General features: G+C 40.8%; 1 protein-coding gene across 2 annotated transcripts in view; it reads left to right on the top strand.

Annotated features, from left to right (window-relative positions):
- LOC146717060 (protocadherin-1-like) overlaps positions 1-20,931 on the top strand; it is a 231,749-nt gene extending 210,818 nt beyond the window's left edge. For both annotated transcript variants that reach the window (XM_085471429.1, XM_085471434.1), the window contains exon 5: positions 9,896-20,931. In XM_085471429.1, the coding sequence (XP_085327555.1) occupies positions 9,896-10,323 (428 nt within the window). In that variant the 3' untranslated portion in view covers positions 10,324-20,931. The remainder of the gene's footprint in view (positions 1-9,895) is intronic.
- Positions 20,932-23,994: the final 3,063 nt, after the last annotated feature.

The following is a 23,994-nucleotide window of genomic DNA, read 5'->3' as shown; positions in this document are numbered from 1 at the left end:
AAAATTCTGCTAAAGCTGCCATATTGCTAATTCACATTATGCATAGTTAGCCCAGAAATACATGCATGTAGACCAAGAGTTAACTAGCTGGCCACCTCACAGTTGAAGATATGTGCACAGGGTTCAGTGCACGAACACAATTGGCTCAGATCTTTTAGGATCCTTTAAGTTCAGAGTGTCTGAAACCTCAGTGACAGCAGCAGAGCGGGGCGAGTTCCATTTGAATGGCGTGTTATTGTTAGAAGCATCATTAACAATTGGGAGAACACTTTGAAAAGCTTTTTAGACTGATGCCTGTGAAATCTTAATAGGAACACACAGTGCAGCACACACTGAGGAGATCTGAATGTTGGTGTGTTTTTACAAGCATTACTGATCTGAGGCGCTGTGTGATTGTGACTGCAGATCCAGGTTTACAGCAGTGTGTGTTTATCGTGTAATACAAAGTGATAATTATGTTATTCGGGGGAAAAAAACTTCTGCTGCGTGCACAGCGACAATGCCTGTCTGTTATTACACTCAGCTGGGAAGTAGTTTGATCGTCACAGCTCTGGATTTTGTCCTGGTAGAGTATGAAGGGTTAAATAAAGGCTGGAACACATGTAGGTGTAATACAAACCGAGGAGGTGGATAAGGTTTGGTAGCTGAGGCGGAGCAATGCAGAGCAGGAATCTGTTCAAAATGCTGCAGGTCTGGTGTGTCTCCACTTGCTGCCAGGGTAGAATTTCAATATTGCTGGTTTGTATGTTAACAAGACACAGTTTTGATGAGGCTGTCATACCTAGAACATTGCATTTATATTTTCATGACAAGCTGGCTGTATAAATTGCTGCTGTGTTACTGCACTGGTGGACTTTTTTAGGGAAAGTGTCTGATTTCTGTATATGAAATTTATACAATATTGTTTCCTCGCAAATCCCACAAAAGAATGAAAACAGTAGCACATTCCTTTATATTTACAATCTTATTGTGTATGTTATAGTTATGAAATTGGCTGTTTCTTAGCCCTTTCCTGACATCACAGAATGATGATTTGTAAGCACTGGAAATCTTTTTACCGCTCACTGGAGTCTTTTCTGATATTGTCACAACGGGACTGAACGGACTCACGCGCAGGCTCTAGGTCTTGAAAGCACAAGAGTCTTTATTATGATGCACCAGGTGATTATTTACAAAAGTGAGGGGAAAGCCGGGCTCCGGGGGTCCACACACGAACGGGAAAGACACGCACACTCTCCGTCCACTCCTCTTCACACTCGCACACTCTCCGTCCACTCCTCCTCACACTCCACTCACTCGGGTAACACAGGGGTAGGTCCAGGGAATCTGTACACAGAGACACGAATGGGTAGTTAGGTAAATCGCTATGAAACACTTCTGAAGTCATTGAGCTGGGGTTACACTGACGAGGGTCGGCAACGGTCCAGCGACGAGAAACACAGGGCTGCCGTCTTATAAAGGAGCTGGATCACTCGTGATGAGCCACAGGTGCGTGGGCCAAGGGCAGGAGCCCGCAGGTGAGCTCCGCCCAGGCAGAGGGAGGAGGGAAAGAGGGGAAAGGAGAGAGCAGGAAAAAAATAAAAAAAGGAATACAAAACATATGTAGCCGTACTGAGCCGACCGGGTAGGCACAGGGACCCTGACAGATATTTAATGCATAAGGACCAATGTGTGCAAAAATCCAATGTACAATCCTAAGTAACATAGATAAAAAGGCATTCATAGAGCACACCAATTTACACTAAATTTAAACTTAGATGTCTTTGAACTGTGAGAAGAAGCTGAGGTTCCTGCAGGAAACCCACTCATGCACAGAGAGAAGATTCAAATGCCACACATATAGGCCTAGCCAACAAAACGATTCAAACCCATGTCATGTGATGGTGCTACCTACCGCACTACTGCTGCACCCTCAGTTCACTTTTATTTACATAGCACCAAATCACACAATAGTTGTTGTTCAAGGTTCTTTGTATTCTAAAGTAAAGACCTACAGTAATACAGAGAAAACTCCAGCAATCAGACAACCACTGTGAGCAACACTTGACGACAGTGGGAAGGAAGAAGTACGTTTTAACAGGAAGAAACCTCTGGCAGAACCCGGCTATCTGCTGTGAGCAGTTGGAGGTGAGCGGACGGAGATGGACCTTGGTCACAAAAACTAGGCCAAGCTAGAGCTGGTGACTTCATCTATAAGCTCTCTATCCCCAGGACTTTAGAGCTCCAGGTTAATAGGAAAAATAAATACACACTAACAAAGAGATACTGAAAAAGAAGATCATTCAGTTTGCTATCCATGCAAAATAATTAGTCATTTGCTCTACGATGACTTTAGTGGACTATCAATGCTAAGACTCTTCAGGCAACATCGTTGTTGAGCCTCCTGCTTGATCATCACATGCACATTGGAATAAATGGCAAATTTGTAGCCTTGCAATCACCTGATTTGGCACAAAAACCATGAAAACTCTTCAAAGAAATGAAATGTGGTTTAGTCTGATCCAAGCGCCATAGTTATAGCCTCCAGGAAGGGAGTGCAAGTCAGTGAATTGTCTGAAACGAAGGTATCTCTGTGTATGTGGGCTGCTGGCATCACCGCTGATTGCAGCGGGGGAAGCGGCACGTCGTCTGCTTTCTCCTGGATGTCTTTGAGCATTCAGAGCAGCTGCACCTCCTCTCACTCCTCTATTGTTCCTATAAGATAAATTGGAGCTATTGTCATAGACAGAGAAAAGACATTAATTGAAGGTTTTCCTGCCGCTGCTTTTATTGCAACACAAACTCTCTCTCTCACACACACGCACACACACATGCAAAATCCAGCTTCAAAGTAATTAAACACATTAACACTTCAAGCATAAGCAGAAAAAAGAGAAGCTCTCTTTTGTGTACATTTGCTTCCATTTATCACCCAGGACCGAGCGGAGCGGGGGGAAGCACGAGGATTTAGCATATCTCTGAGACTAAAGTGATGGAGCGGAAAAGAGGAAGGAGAAGAGGAGGAGGGGAAAAAAGGGAAAGAGAGAGCCAATCCGCCTGGGCTCTTTACTCCAGTCGACAGCGTAAAATGTCAGATACTCATCTGGAAATTATTTCCATTTCATACCACTGACATCTTCCCAAGCGGGGACACTGAAATCTAATTAGTTTGACCAGAAAATGGTGACCAAGGTAGCGGAGTGTATTATGCAGGGAGAGGGGTTGCTAGGGCGTGTGAGGGTCCCTGGGGTTGACTGGAACTCAAGAGTACAGATAAGGGCTACAGGGGGAAAAAACTCAGGAGGGCTACTCCATTTTAAATCGCCCTGACTAATAGAGGCAACCTTGAATTCAGTGTTTCAGCCCTCTGACAGCACCGAAGCCGAGCCTTGCCGAGGGTAGAAGGGGGAAGACAGATAGCGTTTCCTCCTCCGGGGGTTACCCCAGAACTTTTCAAACTTCCCATAAGAGCTGACAAGAAGGCTGAAGCCGCCGAACGATGCTGCAGCTGCAGCTGTTGGTGCTTCAGGGAACTTTTTAAACTGCTAAATGTTTTGTGATGTTTGTCACCCCGGGGAGGTCAGATGGTTAATCATACCAGTCATCTCAGTGCCTCTCAACAAAAACATTACGACCCCGCCCAGTGAGGGATTTGCTTTATGAGGCTTCTGAATGTACCCCGTGCGATCAGGCGCTCCGATCTTGGCGGCAGATCTTTTGAGTAATGCAGGTTGAGAGTTGGAGTTGCCATAGATCACAGTTGTTCAAACAAGACAGCCCTCACTGGACAACTTTCAGTGTTTACTCAGCACTACTGACGAGTTTCCATGATACTCCAGTCAAATTCAATCTTAATGATTTGGCCCTTGTCGAAATCGCTCAGCACATCACATCACCCCATTTTCCCCCACATCGTTCGTGCTGACTACAAGAACTTTTAGAAGCAGATCTTGTCAGTTAGCAGTCATCTTTGTGATGCATCTGGGCAGCTGTTTCCAAGGCCCTATCTAAATGAATGAGTTTAAATTTACTGGTCAAAGGTACATAAAAATGCAACTTAATAATGCTACTACACCACATACATTTATTCATGTTACGCAGATGCAGAGGTATATGACTATACTGAGTGAATATTTCTGCCACCACACAGCTGACCATGTGTGCCCCTACACTTTGGCAAAGAACACGAGAAATGTAAGGTAAAAAAAAATGCAAGATGTTTTCTGGAAGGGGTTCATCCTCTGGGGAGCTCTAGTGTGTTCAGTTAGTTTCAAAAAAACGTTTTTCTTTTTTATAGAAGGGCAAATGCTCAAAATCTCTAATGATAACTAATGATGAAAATAGACCTCACATCAATTGAATTCAATTCAATGTTATTTATACAGCGCCAAATCACAACATCAGTCGCCTCAAGGTGCTTTATGTTGCAAAGTAGACCCTGCAATAACACATACAGAGAAAACCCCAACAATCATATGACCCCCTGTGAGCAAACACTTTGGCGACAGTGGGAAGGAAAAACTCCCTACAGGAAGAAACCTCCTGCAGAACCAGGCTCAGGGAGGGGCAGCCATCTGCCCCGACCGGTTGGGTTGAGACATCGCGCATAAACAGTGAAGTCTCTCTGCATCCCGTCGACATAGTAAAATAGAAATACTGCTGTTGTAGAAATTTTTGCCACTGCTAATTTAAAATATCTTTTTTATTATGTTTTTGAGTTTGAGCTTGTTCTCTTGGTCATAAGGGTCATAAGGGTCATATCACAGACAGACATACTCTGACAACTTTACCAGTGCATGCTGTGGGCATCAAGCTGCAGAGCAAAGTTTGAGATGAAATGAACGAAAATGATATCAATACAATAAAGCAGTACAAGAAAATAGTCAGATATGAACTGAAAACATGCATTAATATAAACACGGTAACACTCTATGAAAGTAAATGAGTCCCACCAGCTTTAAGTCAAAGTTTGTGTCTAATTGATGTGGTGACAAAGTTCTCAGATAATTACATTTGTGCTTCAGCCACTAATGAGAGTCAGGAAAAGCAGGCGAGTCAGCAGCCTTCGCAAACATCTGATCAGCCTTCATGCTGTCTTTGATGAAGATCTGTGCTGAAGGAGCGGCGGCGGTGGTTGCAGCACCCAGCTAATGTCCACCAACAGAGGAAGGCCTTATTAGCCAAAATCGTTATTGATCTCACATCTTAGCCACAACCAACCCTAACCGCCCAAACTCTTCCTCCCATCGTGCTCGCCAATTAGCTCTATCAAAAAAACAAGGCCAATTAGTGCTTGTGCCTAATTAGGACAAACATGACCCCCATCAGCCCTAATTCTGTGATTAGAGTTACAGATCACTGGGCCGAGGCCCGGATACAGGTTCACGCTCTGATTTGCTCCTGTACTTTTTAATGAGTTCAGTGAGTGTTTTGGAGTTTTGTTAGGTTGTATACCGTCTTTGATCATACAGGTATGTGCATGCATACGTACAGTTTTGTATAACTAAATAAACACATAGAGTACTCTGTAAATTGGCAAATATTGCTCAGAGTTAAAGGCCAGTGTTTGAAACTGGATTGAACATTTTTTAATCTCTGCACTTTCTATCGGGTCCTGATACATTTATTGTAATACAGATTTCTGCAGCATTAATTCTATTTGTGCACAATTGCACACCACCTGTTATGTATCACCTGTATCATATTTTATACACTTATTACTTATCACTGCTTTCTGAGACATCTTTAAAAATCGTTAGGAACGAATCCATGGTGAAAAGAAATGTTTCCGATTTAGAACCATAGAACCACCATTAGAGCTTTTAGAAGCTCTTATTGTGAGACATTTAAAGTCGTGCTAATGTTACTGCTAATTGGTAATGGCATTTATCTGTCGTGAAAGGAAAGAGATTATTATATCTTTTGAAAAATAGAATATAATAGAATAGCCCTTTATTGTCAGTGTACATGTAAAACAAAATTGTAGAACTAGAAGACTTCATTGGTATCTGTATTCTCATACAGTTAACAAAGCGTACCAGTTCTTCTGAAGGGACAGGTGGCCAAAATTTGGAAAAAACACAAACCGTGTCAATATATGAATAGAAACAAGTAAAAATGTCAAACATCATTAAATAGATACATGTATTTACATTTTTTCCACCTAATTGTAACACACAGATGTGATGTACGGTATTTTTGACCAGACTTGCCTGCTTTCATTTGAAATGAGGCATGAAACAACAGTTTGATTGAACTGTGCTGTGACTGCAAAGATCGAACAGAAGGTGAGCTTCCTGTTTATCTCCTGTTACTCTTGTAAACATCACCTGTTCAAAGATGGCTCCCCTGAGAAAAACACTCCACTCTGACAGTGTCGGAGAACTCGCGATGACAAACAGTGACAGACAGAGGGGCTGAACCTTCCAGGAGGAACATCTGTAACTCTATTTGGCAGGGTTAGTGCAAGATCGACTTATAGACAGAACAGATTATTTTGAAATAAATGGGTTTAAAAGTAAAAAGCTTAAAGTTGAAAATAAGGGAGGTCACTGAAGACCTGCCTGAATTAACCTGTCCTGTATCATTTGATGCCACTCTTAAACATGTAGAACCGTGAACACAAAAACCCTTATACTAAACATTAAGTGAACAAACCCTTGTTATAGAATTTTTTTAAACTTGTGCAGAGTCTCGAGATCGGAAAGGAGAACAGCCTGCATAGAAAACACACCAAATCTCAGCTGTTCAAAGCACTTTCAGCTCAGTTGTGGCACTGGCACGATCTGCTCTGGTAGCCAGATGTGGCCCAACAGCACACCTCAAGTTTGCCACATAAAACTCAAGCCGTGCTTTGAGTTAGCAGGATTAGCCAAAGCCAAATGTGGCCTAAAGGAAACTGTAAGTGCAAGGCCACATTTGGGCCAAATGGTGATTGCTGTGTGGGAGGACTAGCTTTAATTATGAGATCAGATTTGACACTGTCTGTGGTGGCCTGCATGCATTACCTGGCCTGTAATCTGTTTGTCAGGGGAGCAGGATGGGTAAGATCAAATTTCCTGAAAGTCCAGAGAGTGTGAAGCTTTTTGGGCTCAGCCTCTGTTTTGATAGTGACAACTCGAAAGCTTCAGTTTAATCTGCCTAAATCTGCAATCATGTAAATCTGTGTCACATTAGCTATTATAAATAATTTAGGTCATAAGTACTGTAAATATCAATCCCTCAAATTACAATTGAAAGTAACTTCCATGCATGTGTATAACCACGAGGAAATGCTGGCGTGTAAATGCTGCCTGCCAGTATTCCCTTGTTCAGTGGGCACTGGTTAAAATGCTACAGAGCCGAATGTAATATTTGCTCCTGGAAGACTTTTCTAATAAAGTTTCTACTGTTTTCCCACCGGCAAAGTCGATGGCAGTGATCGCAGCTTTAGTTTAACAAAGTTCCCGTGCACACAGTAGTCCAGCTGAACTCAAGTGCTGAGTCCTTCGTCTGTTGTTGTGGAAGTGAGTCAAGTTTGGAGTGTGTTCAGCTGTACAGCTCTGAGGCAGTCCGTGCTCTATAAGCCTCCTGCTGACACGACGTTTGGAGGCAAAGCACTTATTAAACAGCCGCTCTGAACTCGGCAGCCACTTGCACATGACTTAACATTTTTGCAAGCACCTTGCTTTTGCATGGGAAGTGCTTAAAAACTAAAATCCATGGCAGCGGCGGCCGTGAGAATACGGGAGGGGAAGCGTTGAAAAAAGACAGAGCGCGTCCGCTACTCAGCACTCCGCGGGATTAGAACGCACACATCAAGCCGCAAACAGACAGAAAAGCCGACTGTAGCTCCTTTTTTGCAAAAAGGAGGCAATGAATTTCAATTATGCATGAAGCAGAGGCCATTTTGGGAAATAAGCGCCATCCCCCAGGAGGACCGCCACCTCCTCTGCCCCCTCTTGAGCCCCTAGCCTCTAGTATCAAAGAATGATCTAATGTCACGCACAGGAGAAAGGTTACTTTCTGCATACGCATTGATATTTCTGCTTCCATCTCTGACCTTTTTCCACTCTAAGCTGTGATTTCTTTAAAATGCGAACTCAGCCCCGCGTCTGTCTGTCAGTCTCCATCTGTCTGCCTCCGTACCTCAGAGGTACCTCAGAGGTACAGGATGAGAAGCTTCAACAACTTACAGAAAAACAAAAAAAGAAAATCCAGATTTGAGAAATCGTGACCGTAATAATCACACACTAAAACACAGATGTTTTTTTTCTGCAGCCATCATCTTTCATTATGTCATTTTTCTTTTTCAAGAACAAGGCAGTAACAGAATTGTTATTTTAGCCTTAAGTGGCTGTTTGCGAAACCTAATTAATATTTTAATGAACCTGAGCGTGTTTTTCCCTCCTTCACTAAATCAGCTGATCCTGTTTCACGCTCAGCGCCCATCGTTGGATCTGCGCATTCCTTCTGTCAGCAACAAATTCCTGGCACTTTGTGAACTATTAGTGACTTTAAAAATACACAGAGCTTTAATTAATTTTCTTCAAATAGAGAGAACTGCGTGTGGATAAAGGGGTAATGACAGTTTTAATCAGCATCTCCTGCTCTCGCCAGCCTGTACACAGCTGAACTGTGACACTGCACTTGCAGTTTTGTTAGATTTTACAGAACAAAAGCATCATTTATGAGATCTTTGGATACATAAATACCAATATTTATTCAGCAAACACATTTATCTGACTGTAGTCAAATGCAATTTACAACCAACTTTGGCTTTTAGCTGCAAACTCTCAGGGGAAATTGTTCTGCTACATAAGACAAAATCCCACAGATGAGCATCAATGCACAAAACAGCAAGTAAAGTTCAACCTAATAAATAACAATAAAAAAGAAAGACTTGCAGACACACATTTGTTACTGCTGGAGGTATTTATATGCATATACCTGGAAAAAAGTGCTAGCCTATAGTAACCGGAATCCAAGCTTTATCATAATAGGTTGCAAAGAAGAAAAAGCATCAGAGTCCAGCTTGCTCTCTTCAAATCTGAGAAAGGAAATAATGGGCATATCCATCCCGAACTTAAATACAGATCTTAAATCCTTGTGTCCGTATCCCCGGCCTGTTCAATCAAATTCTGCAGATTTGCAAATGTAATCAAAACTCCCATCTTCAAAGCTTCATTTGTATTTTAGCCAATATTCATATAGCTAAGGTGACATGGAGTGACAATCAATTCTAAAGCTTCTCTGACTTTTTATTTATTAGCTTTAAAAGGTCCAGGTTTGGGGCCTCATTTGCTGAGATGAGACAACAACAACAACAACAACAACAACAACAACAACAAGCGACGGGACACTACCTATACAGCTCAGAATAGCAGACAGACACCGTTAAAGACCATTCCACAAAAAGACACATTACAGGCGCTTCTCTTCACAGATGTGGCAAATAATAGCATTTTGTCAAAGCTGCTGTTGTGTACAAGCACAAGATGTCCTTTGGCAGCAGTGTGTAACCCACTGGGTTATGACAATAGTGAGATGGGGCTGTCACTGCAAATATATTTTTCTGCAGTGTTTGAGTGTGATGTGCTCCTTTTAACCCAAACCTTGAGAAAACACCAAAAAACACTCTTTCTAACCCTAACCGAGTAGTTTAAAGTGTCTAAACCTCACCCGAGAGTAATAGTGGAAACAAAAGCAGGACAGGACTTGAACTTATCCCACCCAAATCCTTAAAACCTCCTAATCTGGATCGCTATTGTTGCAGCTGGTGCATCAAGCCCAGACTAGAGTTTATTATTTATTATCTCAGGCTTTTTATGTGAAACCTCTGCACCGTAATGTCATCTTCATCTCCCACCTTTCCTCGCGCTGCTGTTTCCACGGTACTCATGCTTTCTCTTCTCTGTTTTGTTGTGTCTCTCTGCAGATCTCAGGCCTCTTCCCGACGTGGCAATGACCGGTAAATGCACCCGGGAGTGCACCGAGTTTGGCCACTCTGACTCCTGCTGGATGCCCGGCCAGCCTTCTCCCAACCGCAAGGTATCCAAGAATGCCCCCAAGCTCTCCACCTTCGTGCCTTACCAAGAGATGGACGGGCAGGAGCAGCTGATGGCCAACGGCAGCCCCAAGCCCCTGCCGATGGAGGAGCGTGGACCAGGTGGTGGCGGTGGTGGCAGCAGCTCCAAAGTGGCCAACATGCGTTTCATGACACCCTACAGCAGTGCCTACCCCAGTGGCGGAGATTCATCCAGTAAAGACTGTGGCATGGAGGAGATCCCGCTGAGCCAGGCGGTGGAGTACCACTCAGCTACCACTCCAACCGGCCAAACCTCCAAGAGGGAGATCTACCTGTGAGGGCACAGCTCTCCACCTTAAAACCCACACTCATCGCCCAGCGCTCCCCATCGCCCAGCTGCTCGCCACCACCTGTCGCGCCCCCTCACAGCTGCCCCCTGTGCCTATAACTTGCTGTGCCACAGCACCTACTCCCCCTTTTACCTTTTTTATAAATGCATCTACCTACAAGGCTTTAGCCCCCTCCACCTCTACCCACAGACATCCCCACCCCCTGCAAAAACCAATCACATGTAAAATAGAAGAAATTCAAAATCAATTAATGAAAATGCGGCTTGAGCTGCTTTGGAAGGAATGTAAACTACACCACATTGTTGTGATAATTTAAATGGGAAACTATTTAGCTACTCACATTTTTCAGCTGGATTTTTTGTGTTGCTTTAGCTTTGTTGCTGTGTGGGACCGGAAAACGGAAAAAAACAAAAAACAAACCTTCCGGGGGGTGAAGGGAAATAACTTCTTGTAAATCCTACTTAAGTATACTGTGTATTGCTATCTATCCTCATTTTCTTTTTTTGGATTTACTTTTCTTTCTAGTTTTTCTCTGTCACCTTCGAAGACACAGGGAAATATTGTGTTTTTAAGCCAAGTTGCATCAAATCAACTGGCTTATTTTTGTCAGGAGCAGCTCATCGTTAACGTGAGACATTTGTAGAAAGACAGCTGTTTTCCAATCTTGAGATATTTAGGGTTTCTTTTCTTTATTTTGCTGTGGAGAAGTCTTTTTTTCATTGTACAGGCTGTAAATATTACAAACAGTGACAGTGGAAACTGCTGTGGCAGAGCGGATCCGTGGCCGTTAATCTTTCTGCAGCTCTTCATGTAACACTGGACTGAAAATGGTTGCATGTAGAGAGAAATGATGCCGTGGCATTCGCCGTCACACTGCAGGAACCTGGACTCTTGAGCATCACCAACGGTGCCGAGTTACAAACACAAGACTTTTTAATCATTTTTCCTCTGCTGTCCAACACTGGAACACGGTGGAATTTACGTTAACGAGGAAGCAGAAACATTAGAGGCGCACCGATACAACTTCATACAGAACTGAAGGAAACCTAAGTGCTTCTTTCAGAGTCTCAGAATCTAAGAAGCGATTATATTATTCATGCTGTTGTCAGTAGTATACCATAATATGATAAACTTAAACATGAATTTTACAGAAGGGTATCCAAAAATAGTCAAATGACGGTTTTCTTGCATCAAACTGATCATTTTTCTTTCTGGCATCGAATTATCTTCGATGCCATGATACATTCACATGTGAGAGACCTAAAAGTTTAAAGTGCTCAGCTTAAGGCAGCATTGTTCATCGTAAAGAAGAAATGATTACTCTGTTTATTGTGCAGTTTCTGATAACGGATTGATTACGAGCATTTGCATTAATGAAGCCGAAAAGGTTAAAAAAATTTAAAAAAAAGCTTTTCAAATTAGTTAGAGTTTCGGCTTCTCCAGTCTGAAGACTTCCTGCTTTTCTGTATATCATTCTGAACTTAAGTGAGTAGCTTTTAGTTTGTCCAGTGGCTCCAGATCTCACAGATCTTTTGAGATTAAAATTTATAATCCAGTTGATCCAAATAAACAACTCAATAAAGTGTTAATGGAGAATCGTCATAGCTGTAGCTCTAGTCCGTGACAGCCTGTAAGCTTTTATTTCAGACTCAATAAAAAGTTTGTCTTGTGACATCACAGGAAAGGTTTAGAAGGAATTCAAATACCAGGGTTCACACTCCAGGGAGCAGAACATGACCTGTGCATTGCAATCTGTTGGATCTCAACATTTCTGATGTTTGCATCATCCCCAAAGAACATGAATGTTCAGGCATTATTTCATAAAAATCTTCTTGTAGTTGTGAATCAAACCATAATCATCCTTGAGATTCATCCTCGGAAGACCATGAATATCCACAGGGAGTGTAATATTGCTCTGTTTGCTACCACTTTAGGGTGCAGTAATGGGTGAATGAGGCTTGTAGTATAAAGTGCTTTGAGTGCTCAAGGAGAGTAGAAAAGCACTTAATAAGTATGAGGCCATTTACCATTTTAAAGCGTGCAGGAAGCATTACTGATTTTATTTGCTTCTTCAGAGGTGATCATCATCAGCATCACATCCATGTCGTACTTCTTACCACTGCTAGCTTGGAAGGCCACAACGTCGGGAGCTCACTTTTTGAAAGTATTTGAATATAATCTAAGATTAATGATTTCCAAAATCTTCACTTAATCTTTCAAAGCTTAGCAGAGAGCGGAGATGTTGTTCGCGATGCCTGTTTTGTTTTTGGAGGCAGTCCCACAAGCACAAAGCAGCTGTAGGTTTCCTGATGCTGACAGTCCACAGAGTGTTATGGCTCCTTTATCCTTTACAGCTGTGGTGGGCTTCAGTGTGCTTGTGGTGACTGTGGTGAATGTTTCCCTGCTGTTTTTCGAGCTTGAAGGAAGAGCTCTCCAGTCTTTGTCGCCGCTCGTTATTTCCCACCTCTTTACCTTCTCAGTGTGAGGCCGAGCCGTGCGGCGTTTAGCAGAAGTATTTATTAAACCTGTTAGCTGTGTGCAGCGGGGGAGGTGGCTGCCATTTCCTGCAGTGCTGAAGTCGCATAGGAATGCAGGATTAATGACACCTGTACGGGCTCGAGTCCGCTAACACCCTCTCCGCACAGCACAGCACAGCACAGAAACTCTAATTACAACCCGAGGCTTGGCATATTACCGGCAATAATTTGCACCAGTAAAAGTGAGCTGGTTTGGAAGTTCATTCATTCTGAGGCTCATGTTAATGGCTGCTGAGGATAATGTGAGATTTCACCTGTAGTGATGCACGCCAGCTGGGAGTGGATGGATGAAAGGAAAGGCACAGTGAGAGAGTGTGCTGCAAAAAAATCTCCCGAACAAGTCATTTAGTCTCACACTGAACTGGAAAGTCATAAAATAAAGCAAAAACTGTGGTGAGATTATTTTCATCGGCGTCCATCCCTACCTGGGATTTACCTGACAGCTTCTCAGGCAACTGATTAAAACATTTACATTTACTCTGATGTATATTTTCATGAAGGCTTGTATAACTCCAACCTAGAATCAAGGTCAGATGTTGAGTTTTATTGAAGAGCCATTTCAGAACATGCACATATTCACCCATAGAACTACTTCCAGCAAAGTACAACTGATGGCTGAAATTAAGCAACATATTTTCAGAATTTACAAGAAAGTCGTTCAATTTTGTTCACTTTTCTCAAGGCCCTCTCTTTAATTTTTATTCTCTTTTATTCATGTCCCCATATAAAACTACTACCCATAAACGCAGACAGTAAGATAGGCATTAACCAGTCCATGTGTGATTGTCAGCTGCATCAGAAGAATCCACAGTCTGTGAGACTCTCGGCTAATAGAAGCATGGCCGCCTCTGTTTGTGTCACCAGAGAGATAATCACATAACACAAAAACTCTGCTTTGCATTTAGTCTGAACACAGCATAACATGCACCTTTTTCTTTTTGCATTTTTGGGCCTGGAGAAGAAATAGTAATGCACATCTACTAGGTGTCCATAATTAGAAATTTCAAATTATAAATCCCTTTGCCTTAACAGCTTCATCAAATTAAGACTGTACAGAGAATATAACTCTTCATGTCTTCTAATAATTGTTGAAAGGCGCTACAAAATCTGGTAATGTTGCAAAGACTGGTTAAAATGAAAAGTGGATGTGCAGACTCTGCATCCAAAAAAACTGATTTTGATCTGTAATCTGAATACCAGCAGATCTGCCTGACCCACTCGATTCTGGAAGGAGACAGATGTACCTTTGGGCTTCCGTCAGGAAGGGCGTTCAGCATTAAAAAAATCTAACAAATGAAACGTGCGGAGCTGCTCACTGTGACGAGCCATTGGGAAAAAGAGAACAGCTGACAGTAGCTTTATCCACAGATTTGTCAGTCCATCAATTAAAAAAGAAAATGTTCATTTTAATTAAAAAAAACCTCTTCAGTTAATCCTACACATATATGGGACTTATACATGACAGATATTAAATTCTGCTAGAAAGTGAATCTGCCTCATGTTGTCATTTCCAGAACTGCTCCTTTCCAGAAAAAGGCAACAGATTTGTGACTGTCTCACTCACACGAGCACAAAAGTCTTGATGAGCCTAAATGACTAGTCATTAATGTTTTACAGCATGTGACATGAACATCCTTTTCTCACAATCAAAGAGGGAACATCAAAGCGATGCCAACAAGCTGAGCTGCCAGCGAAGAAAACACGGCAAATTGGGGCTATCGGAAGGGTCACGCAGAGGTCGTGTTATTGTTCTATTAGGCAAACAGTCGCCTTCACCAAGAGTTTCACAGTGATTCATGGCGCTGCCTTTTTGCTGTTGTTTTTGATGCATAATTGCTTCTTATTTTAGCATTTAGCATTTGGTGTATTGAAGCTCTCCGTGTGGGCTGTGTATGGTTCAAAGCGAGGTTTCTCCGTTGCCTCGACAATATTTGATTTTTGATTGATGCATCTCCCTCTTAAGAACCTGCACACACGGTCATTGTGTTCTGCATATAAGTCAGCCATCATTCAGCCACCATTCAGTCCCCACTGTGACACAGATTTAGAGTTCATAGGCCCCAGCGCCGCTCCTCGCCTTCCCCGTTCTTCCTCGGGTGATTTAAAGCTCAGAGTTCGGATTGATTATTTACAGGCCAACCTTAGAGGCCCATGTTGACTTTCCTCCTTCCTTTTCCCCTTGCCACGCTTCAAATTCAGCGTGAGTGAGTAATTATATTATTTTCTGTGATGCTTACCCACAGCCTGGATGGGCGATAAACTCCCAAGTGCCCGACGTCTTATGCTGTGCACGGCAAAGATAGGGGAGAGGGGGAGAGGTCATATAGCATCGGTATGACCTCAGCTCTTTCGCAGCAATTAACCCCAGACAAAGAAAAATGAACCCTGGTAATACCTGATGACCTTTGGTGAACTCTGCTGTCGCTGTTTGCTCTTTAGGCCTCCCGTAGTTTTGCTTGTGCATTAAAGCAAACGCAGGTACTGCTGGCATGTTTGCACAGTCACATCAGGCTTATGATGCTTAATACAGGCATGAAGAAATGTGTCAGGGCTTGAGCGTTCCTATATTAGAGGTCCAAAAGTACGTGGACACGTAAATGTTCGCGTCTTATTGTTAAACATGTGGTTACAATAACAACCTCTGGAGCTGAAAAATGAAGCAAAGTGTGAACTGTCAGAACTCCCATGTTTACTGCAGCCTTGTGGACAACGTCCTCCAGTTCTAGGGTGAATTATAATTACTATTATTATCATCATTATTTTAATATTATTATCATTTTAAATTCATATGGGTGTGTGGCCACTTTGATTGACCAAATTAGCCATTCAGTACCGGCTTGTCCTCACCTTTGTTAATCTGAGTCGCTAAACTGGACTTCTCAATTGTAGTTGTGCTGTCGGTGTACTTTGAGCATTTCTAATGTGCTTACTGGACAAATGAAATAGCTTACATTGCGATACAGCCCATACAAGAAGACTTTGCTTCCACTGTGATGTATGAATTTCAGTATTTCATTTGTATCTCAGCAGATGAGTGGGTCTGTGTGTTGAGGTGGAGTGCTAAGTAATCAGCTTACTATGATGCTTCAAAATGTGGAGCCCACAGCCAATGGGAGAGGTCATGGTGGCTACATCCATCCATATACAGTCGATTACATCATCATGGGTACCAGCAGATTTTGGAACCCAGTAACAGAAATTTGCAGTTGTTTGGTAACAAAGCCTGTCATGTGGTCCAGCTTATCCCAAAGGTGTGAGCTGTGGTTGCGGTCAGGCTCAGGTTACAGCAGAGTGGGAAAACCATATTGAGAAAATCTTTCTTCTTATGTTCTTTTTTCAAGTAAAGCACAGAGTCAAACTATGAAGTTCAAAAAAATCTGAAAAAAAATGTTGATTAGTTCAGATACAACCAGCCATATCATATACGGAACAGTCATTTCAGACTTTTTTGCAATGTTAGGTAAAAACCCCACGTCAAAAGGAGAACCAGCAAGAACTTGGCAACAGTCAGTGTTGGGTGGAACACATTGCTGTAATCACATTACATCTTTCAGTAATGCAGAAATTAAATGTGGGTGTATGCAGACTCCAGCCCAGCAGCCAGAGACTGAACGTCAGCAGGTAACAGAGGCAGTGATGAGCAGTCAGGGTTACACCTCAGTTTCTACCTGTTCATGTTTCTAAACTAGAATCATTGTGGCGATGGCTTTGAAGTCTCTTTTCCATCTTTGCTTTGTGCTGTGTTCATATGTAAATACTGAAGGATCGTATATCCTCATCAGGAATAAGGATTTATGTTGGTGTGTGGGACTGTAGCGTGAGGTTTACATTAACTGGTGATTATGAGACAATGTGTTTCAGATACGCCTGCATAGTAACAAGAAATTAATAAATGAGTAGTGTAACAAATTACTTTCTCTGGTGAGCATACTGCATTACTTTTAAGAAACATGACAAGTAATGTGTAATGCATTACTTTTTTTAAGTAAAACAGGGTTCCAGTGAGGAAGGAGAAATTCTTTTTACTATAAAGACCCCTGAGCCAACAGAGCCAGGCTCAGGGAAAGGCAGCCATCTGGGCCTACAGCAGCATAACTAAGGGAGGGTTTAGGGTCACCTAATCCAGCTTTATTAAAAAGGGATGATAATCTGAGGCTAATATTAAAAGTAGACACAGATTTTTATTTATTTATTTATTTTTTGGAGGGGGGGCACGATCTAAAACATTGCATGACCATAAGTGTTTGGTGTCTCAAACAAGCACTTCCTGCTCCCTGGTGGAACACGTGAACCCCAAAATCCACAACCACCCATCAGCCCCTAGCAGAACACAGGTGTCTCTGCATGCAGTGCACTCACATCCTGCTGCTTTTAAATAGAGGGAGCTTTCCAGTTACAGAAAAAGAGTATATCTGTGTTTATTTCTGATTCTGCCAAAGTATAGAATATTAGATATTCCAGAATAAATATAGATGATAAAAATATTCAGCTGGGCCTGAGAGAAAGAAATAAAACAGCAATTTAATGTATAATCTTTTTATGGAGCTTGAGTCAGCTGCAGTTCGTCCTTTCAGTCAGCAAACACAGACATGAGGAGCTTTATAAAAAAATCTGATGCGTTATCAAATATAAGCATCTCTAAGGGAAAGGATATTGATCAGAAACTGTATTTGACATTCATAGCTGAGTGCAACTTAATGCATATGTATCTACAGTTTTCTTTCCTTTTTCCGCCTTCATACTTCTGTGCAGCTTTTACTAATAAAACGCAGCAAGTTTACCTCTCAAAATCATTCGTGAAAACTGTTTTAGGATTAAAACGCAGACCTTAAATTAAAAATGTGCTTTTTGCCATTTCAAAATGTTTTACCACCAAAACAAAAAAACATTGGTTTACCCTTGATGTATTATTAACAACTAAAGTGCCCTACCATAGTTTGCTTCTGAAACACTTTATAGACTGAGTCATGACTCCAACACATAAACATCTCCCAGGAACGGTTTATTTTTAAAATACACATTGGTTTACTACTGACAGGCATTATTTATGTATGAAATCCACAGCTGTACTTAACAGTGGAGAAAAGTTTGCTTTCCTAAAACGCAGACTGTCTCAAGTCGTCAGACTCTTAAAGCTGAACTTATTTATAGTCATTGCTTAACAATGACACGAGTCGTTGTGACATACCTTTGACATACACGTGTTACCAACTCTCGAGCCTTACTCATGGGTTTTTTTGGCGCTCTCACCTGAAGCTTAAATTCACTTTAAAGAAGCAAAAAAGAAGCAATCTAATCTTCCAAGGCTAAGATAAAGAAGGATTATGTTGAACTCTAAATCATGAAAAGTCACTCAAATTTCAACACAAAGATCAATGGATAAGCAACAACCAGCTCTTAAGTGGATGCTGTTGCTTTGTACAACAGTCCAGAGTTGTTCATTAGATCAGCTTTAGGAGAGTACAGTTTGAGACGCAGTCTGTAGTTCCTACTTTTAAAACATTTTCATGAACAGCCCTGATCCAGCTGTGAAACTCTGGTGGTCCCTTTATGGATCACGTCTATATCTGTGAGTTCAGCTGAACGGTGGATTTTACAGTTTGAACAAAAGGTGAATGTTTTTGGTTTGCGAGTTACTCGGTTTTGCAAAAGGTTCACTTTGTTCTAACACACAACGGGATTGATTTAATTCAGCATTTTTCCCTCCTCGGGCTGACTCTGTCAGCGGTGTCGTGAGTCTGTCGGTAACATAACGACTCAGTGAATTCATCTTTCCTCTCTTTCTTCTGTCCACTTATATTTAGACCGGAACCACTTTGTGGCTCTCGTGTAATCAGTGTTTTTATATCTGGGGCGTTTGCATTGATAATTGTGTTTAAGTCACAGAAATAAACGGCAGCTTTCAAAGGGAAACAAGAGACCTCTGTTTATTTTTGAAATTCTTCATAACTGCCACATCTCTGCTTTGCCTGATCTATTTAAGGGTCAGTTTTACGCTCAATGTTGACTTTTGTAAACAACTTTAAAGAGGCTGAACTAAGTGTACTTGAACCGTCATGACTTTTACCACTTTGAGCACCAGAAGCCTGGGTCCTACATTGAATATTACTGCATCAGACTCTAAACTCATGTTTGAGGTTTAGTTATTATTTTTGATGAAAAGACCATTTGGCCACCATTTGAACGCCATTGTCACCATGCTAATTTGATTTGCGTGACGGTAACCGGTGGATTCTTTGACTTGCACTTCTGGTGTGCAGAAGTCTACAGAATAAAGGCGGGCGATCACATGAGAGCTGCAGACGAGTTCCACATGAAATCACGTGATAGACTTTGGAGTGGCTTGCTGTTTTTTGGTTGTGTATTATACTGAGGCTGGAGTCTCCGCAGTCGAAGCTTCAGCTGAGCATGAAACAAACCAACTTTATAAATATTATACATTTTTGTTGTTGTCACAGTTGTTTTATCAATGTTATGGAATCAACACTGCTATAGACATACTGTATGAATATAATTGGTTGTTGCTGTTTTCTTACCAGACGCGGCATGTAAATGATGATGATGATATCTGTTTTCTGAGCAGGCAGACTGGACTCTGTGTTTTCTATTTCTTTACTCCATCGTGACTGAAAGCCAGACCCGGCAAGCTGAATGGAGAATGTGAAAGTTTAGTTATTTTGCGATTACACAATCAATAAAATTAAATGTTGATTTCCCAAAACATAAAACAGTTGATCTCGACAATAAGACGAGAGCCACGTCTTGGTTTGCGTGAAATGGATCTTTGTCGACGGTGCCTGCAGACACCTTTACCATTATGCGATCTCTTTGGGTGATGCAACAAAAAAAGGGGAAGAATACAAAATTACAGAATCACGTACTTATCTCACGTAACTACGTCGATTTTCCTGGTAATGATGAGCAAAGGATGTGACATCTGGAGAGAAACTAAAGTAAACAGAATTTCTTGGAGCTCCTAAAGTGCTAATCTGTGCTTTTTATGTGTTATTTTGTGTGCTGAAATTAAAAGGACTTTAAGGGCTCCATTAAAATTCTTTGAAGAAAGGAATTAATCAGTTTATAATCACTTCTTTTGATGTCATTTATTTATCTCCCAGAGATATCTGATGGTTACAAAAAGAAGAAAAAGAGAAGAAATCGGGACCGCAAATCAGCCAAATCAGTGAAAAAATAACTACAAGGTTATCATCATCACACAAAGTGATGTTAGTGGAGATAACTATTGTATAAGGGGTTTTTTGTTGTTGTTGTTTTTCTTTTTTTTTGAGAAAGGCAAAGTTATTTATTTGAGATGTGGTTGTGAGAATTTTTTAGGGTCCTAAAATTATTTTGTTGTAACCTTGGAGGTAATAATCCCAGAAAACAAATTCTAAACGGTGGCATTGGGCTTCCTTGTGTGAAGAATGTTGTAAAGATTCATATTGTTTTAGAAGAGAAGAAAACAGCAGGACAGAACCGCCGAATCACTTTTCGTCTTTACAGGAAGTCCACGTTTGTAGCCTAATTGTTGGTTGGTTATATTTATATAGGAAAAATGCTAGTGATGCCTTGTTTTTTGTACAGTTTTATGTACATGCAAGTGTAGGTTTTTAAAAAAAAAATGTCAATAAAAAATATATATATATTCAAACAACATGAAGGAAGTCTGACCTTGAACCTGTAGGATTATATCGTCTCAAGTACCGTAGGCTCTATTAAATGTAGGAGTGATGCGTCAGGCTCAGAGCGGAGGTTGGCAGTGCGCCTCCTCCAGTCACCCGTCTGCTTTACCGCTTTCTGTTCTCTCATGTTCATCTCAGCCGAGTCTTAAGACAAACTGTACATGAATTTTTGTTGTTTTCAGTCTTTTAATTTTCTTGGAGGAAGTTGGGTAATGTGTTTGTTTGAGCCTCATCTGTTCTCTTTTGATCAACATTCGCATGTTTGAATTTGAAAAAAAAAATGTGGTCTTTTATTTTTGCTGAGCAAATCAAAGAAATGATATCTTGTAATTACTCCTTCCTTATAGCTTTACAATAAAATACATCAGTCAAAGAAACATCCCGGCTGTCGCTCAGTTTGTCTTGCAGGTGTCAGTCTGCAATGAAATCACGTGTTTTTACTAGAAAACAATGTGGCTTGCTCTTATTGGCCAGCATAAAATCTAGAATACTGGATCCGTTGTTTCTGATTAAGAAATGTTGCTATGCACGTTTCTGCAGTGAATAAATGTCTTTGGCATATTTCTGTGCAGCGCAGGTCAGCAAAGCTCTTGGGACAAATCTGAACGTGCCAATCAAAAACAAAAGCCTCCTGTAAATCTCCCTGCCACTGTATTTTCCCAACGTCAAAATCTCTGATTTTATAAAAGTGGGAAGACATTACAGCCTTCATCACACTTTTAAGAAAATAATCTGAACGAACTCAAATACAAGGACCTACGTTACCTTCATGAAGCAATTCAAATATACAGTAATGCCTTGTAACAGGATGTCTGTGATCCATTTACACTATCACACGTTTAAAGTCACCAACACAGCGTACCAGGCTGAAGCTGTGTTAGAGTAAAATTGTAGGTTATGAGGTGATTTCCAAACAGTTTGCAGTTCCTCATTTTACAGTGAGAGAGATTCACAAGTGAAAAACATTCAAGGTGCTTGCCAATGTTCCAATGAGTGGACCTACCAGCAAATTCACATTGAGGTGGAGCCTGCCTTTGAGCATCGCACGTTCTGATCTCAGACAGGTTAGGATGTTAAATAAAAAACTGGAAACAGGAGAAACACTGAACAAGTGTGGTTTGTTTCCAGGAGAAAAGCCTCTTCTCTCTAAAGAGAACATGGCTGCACAGCTTAGCTTAGCAAAGCTCCCCGTGAACAAACCACAAGACTATATATAATAATATTTTGTGGCAAACTCATGCATTGCCATTAAAAAAAAAAAGAAAAAAATGAAATAGCAAAATTCTATGTGATAACTTTTTTGTAGTTGTACGTTTATCCACCAGTCTCCACTGATGATGATGACATCATATCCTTGTTTCAGTGGAGGACATTTCATTTATTCTAAAATAGTTATTAGACTGTAAATCTATAAATTCTTATTATTATTATTATTTTTTAAAAGCCCCATACACTGATGTTTTCACAGCTCACACCACTACAGTTGGATGAGAACGAGCATTTGAAGTCTAAAGTCAGAGAACCAGCAGGTCTAATTTTGCTTTCATGAGTTAGTTTGTTAATCGCTTTTTTACTAAGCTGATGCACAAATAACAGCTGACTGAAGTAAATGTGATGCTCTGTGTCCACATGAATACCTTGATAATTTATGTTAAAAAAAAGACACAATTCACACAAGCAAACAAATTTTAAAAAGTGAAAACTTTTATTTGGAGAGAACATTTTAAGAACCAACAAGGTTTATGAAATTAAAAAGAAACATGATTAAGTCATATACCTGCTATATATGCACTCATGCACTCATCCATAGGTCAATAACTTTGTCATGAAGTGATGAACATAGGAACTGTGCTTAATATTTCTTGTATACCTCTTGTTTCAAAATGTGCAGCTTTTACTTTGAAGGCGACCTGTCGCTGTGTCTGGTTTGTCTTGCTCTTGTTCGCTGATGTCTTGGTGCACAGATCTACATCACACGCCCTCGTCCATATCCAAAGTGACCATATGAAAAACAAAATGTACACATTATTTAGACAATATTTGCATCTGAAGAATAAATTCACATGTATAACCATCTATATTTGCTTAACGGGGTCAAGGAAAATAGGGAACACCCACAAACTGGCGTTTCTCATTATACAACTTGAACAACTGCACATGAATTATACTTTTTACATTGCAGACTCCCTTCTGTGAACATCCACTGTACAAACCAAAGTCTAAAATAGTTTCCAGGAAGATTGCAAGGATTTAGGCTCTCAGTCACTGGATGTGCTTTTAGGAAAGCTGAAATGAGTCAGTCAATAAAACTGTGAAAAATAAATAGAATTGGGTTCGATGACACAAAAGAATTTGCAACAGCCATTAGCTTGTCACAAGAATGATGTTCATGTTCCTGCTGTTCACTTAGTTCAGTTCAGTTCATTTTTATTTCAAACATTTCAAACATGTGCCTTCACAATCATTACAAAATATCATTCCATTATTTGTTTGAAAAGGAGTAGGCTGAAGTATTTACTTATTTGTCCCTACCCCCTCAAGTTTTACCTCTCATTCATTTAATTTTTTTTTTTGTCTTAAATTAAACAAACAACATATGAAACATATGAAACATATAAACATATGAAGTAAAACAAAACATAACATACATAAATCAAAAACAAGAAATTAGCAAGCCCCACCACAGTATAGTTTCTTTCATATGAAAAATACAGAATGTGTATATTTGCAGATACACAAGTTATGGAAAAACAACAAACCAAAACAAAACAAAAAAAACAAGTTAAACACGAGCCTTGTTACATGTGTCGCTTCAGAACGGGGACAATGCCAAGCACAATTTCACGTCGGCTGTCTTTATTTAACACTTTTTATACCTCTGCACAGCCACATCTGCAGACACATCTGTCCCTTCCCATAAACCTGCAGATGCTGAGTCTAAATGAAAGATTGATGGTCAGCCTGATGGAGGGGTTACATAAGGGTTCTGTGTTATGTACCTGGAGTAAATACTCCAGTCTGAAGATGATCATTGAGACCATGACTCTCTTCTTGCCTTCCAAAAGCATGAGAGTCTTTCATGTAGGCATAATAAAAGTAAACCTAACTGCCCATTTTAAGGTCTGTGGATGGAAACAAAGCTTCTGGTTGCACAGATTTATAACATTTTAAATCACACTCTATGGCTGATTAGCTCAAATTAGCATGCCACTATATCTCTAAACAGTTCAAACAAATCCACCTCCTAAACATCTGCAGCGCTTTAATTTAACAGGCCTGCTGTGTCATGTCGTTCAACAGCTGTAAAAAACAGGATGTTTTGTGTGAAGTTGTGGGACAGATGAAAAGAACTATAGTGATAAAAAAATATTAGACTTGTGGAGAGCTGAGACATCAAAGTCACGAACCAGGGCTAACTGAACTAGGACAGTGCGTTACGA

Source organism: Copadichromis virginalis, linkage group LG2 (assembly GCF_057382275.1).
Source record: "Copadichromis virginalis isolate Kocher_CV1m ecotype Utaka linkage group LG2, C_Virginalis_male_GT1.1, whole genome shotgun sequence".
Classification (NCBI taxonomy): Eukaryota; Metazoa; Chordata; class Actinopteri; order Cichliformes; family Cichlidae; genus Copadichromis; species Copadichromis virginalis.
The sequence above is the reverse complement of the archived record's forward strand: the minus strand, read 5'-3'. Positions and strand labels throughout refer to the sequence as shown.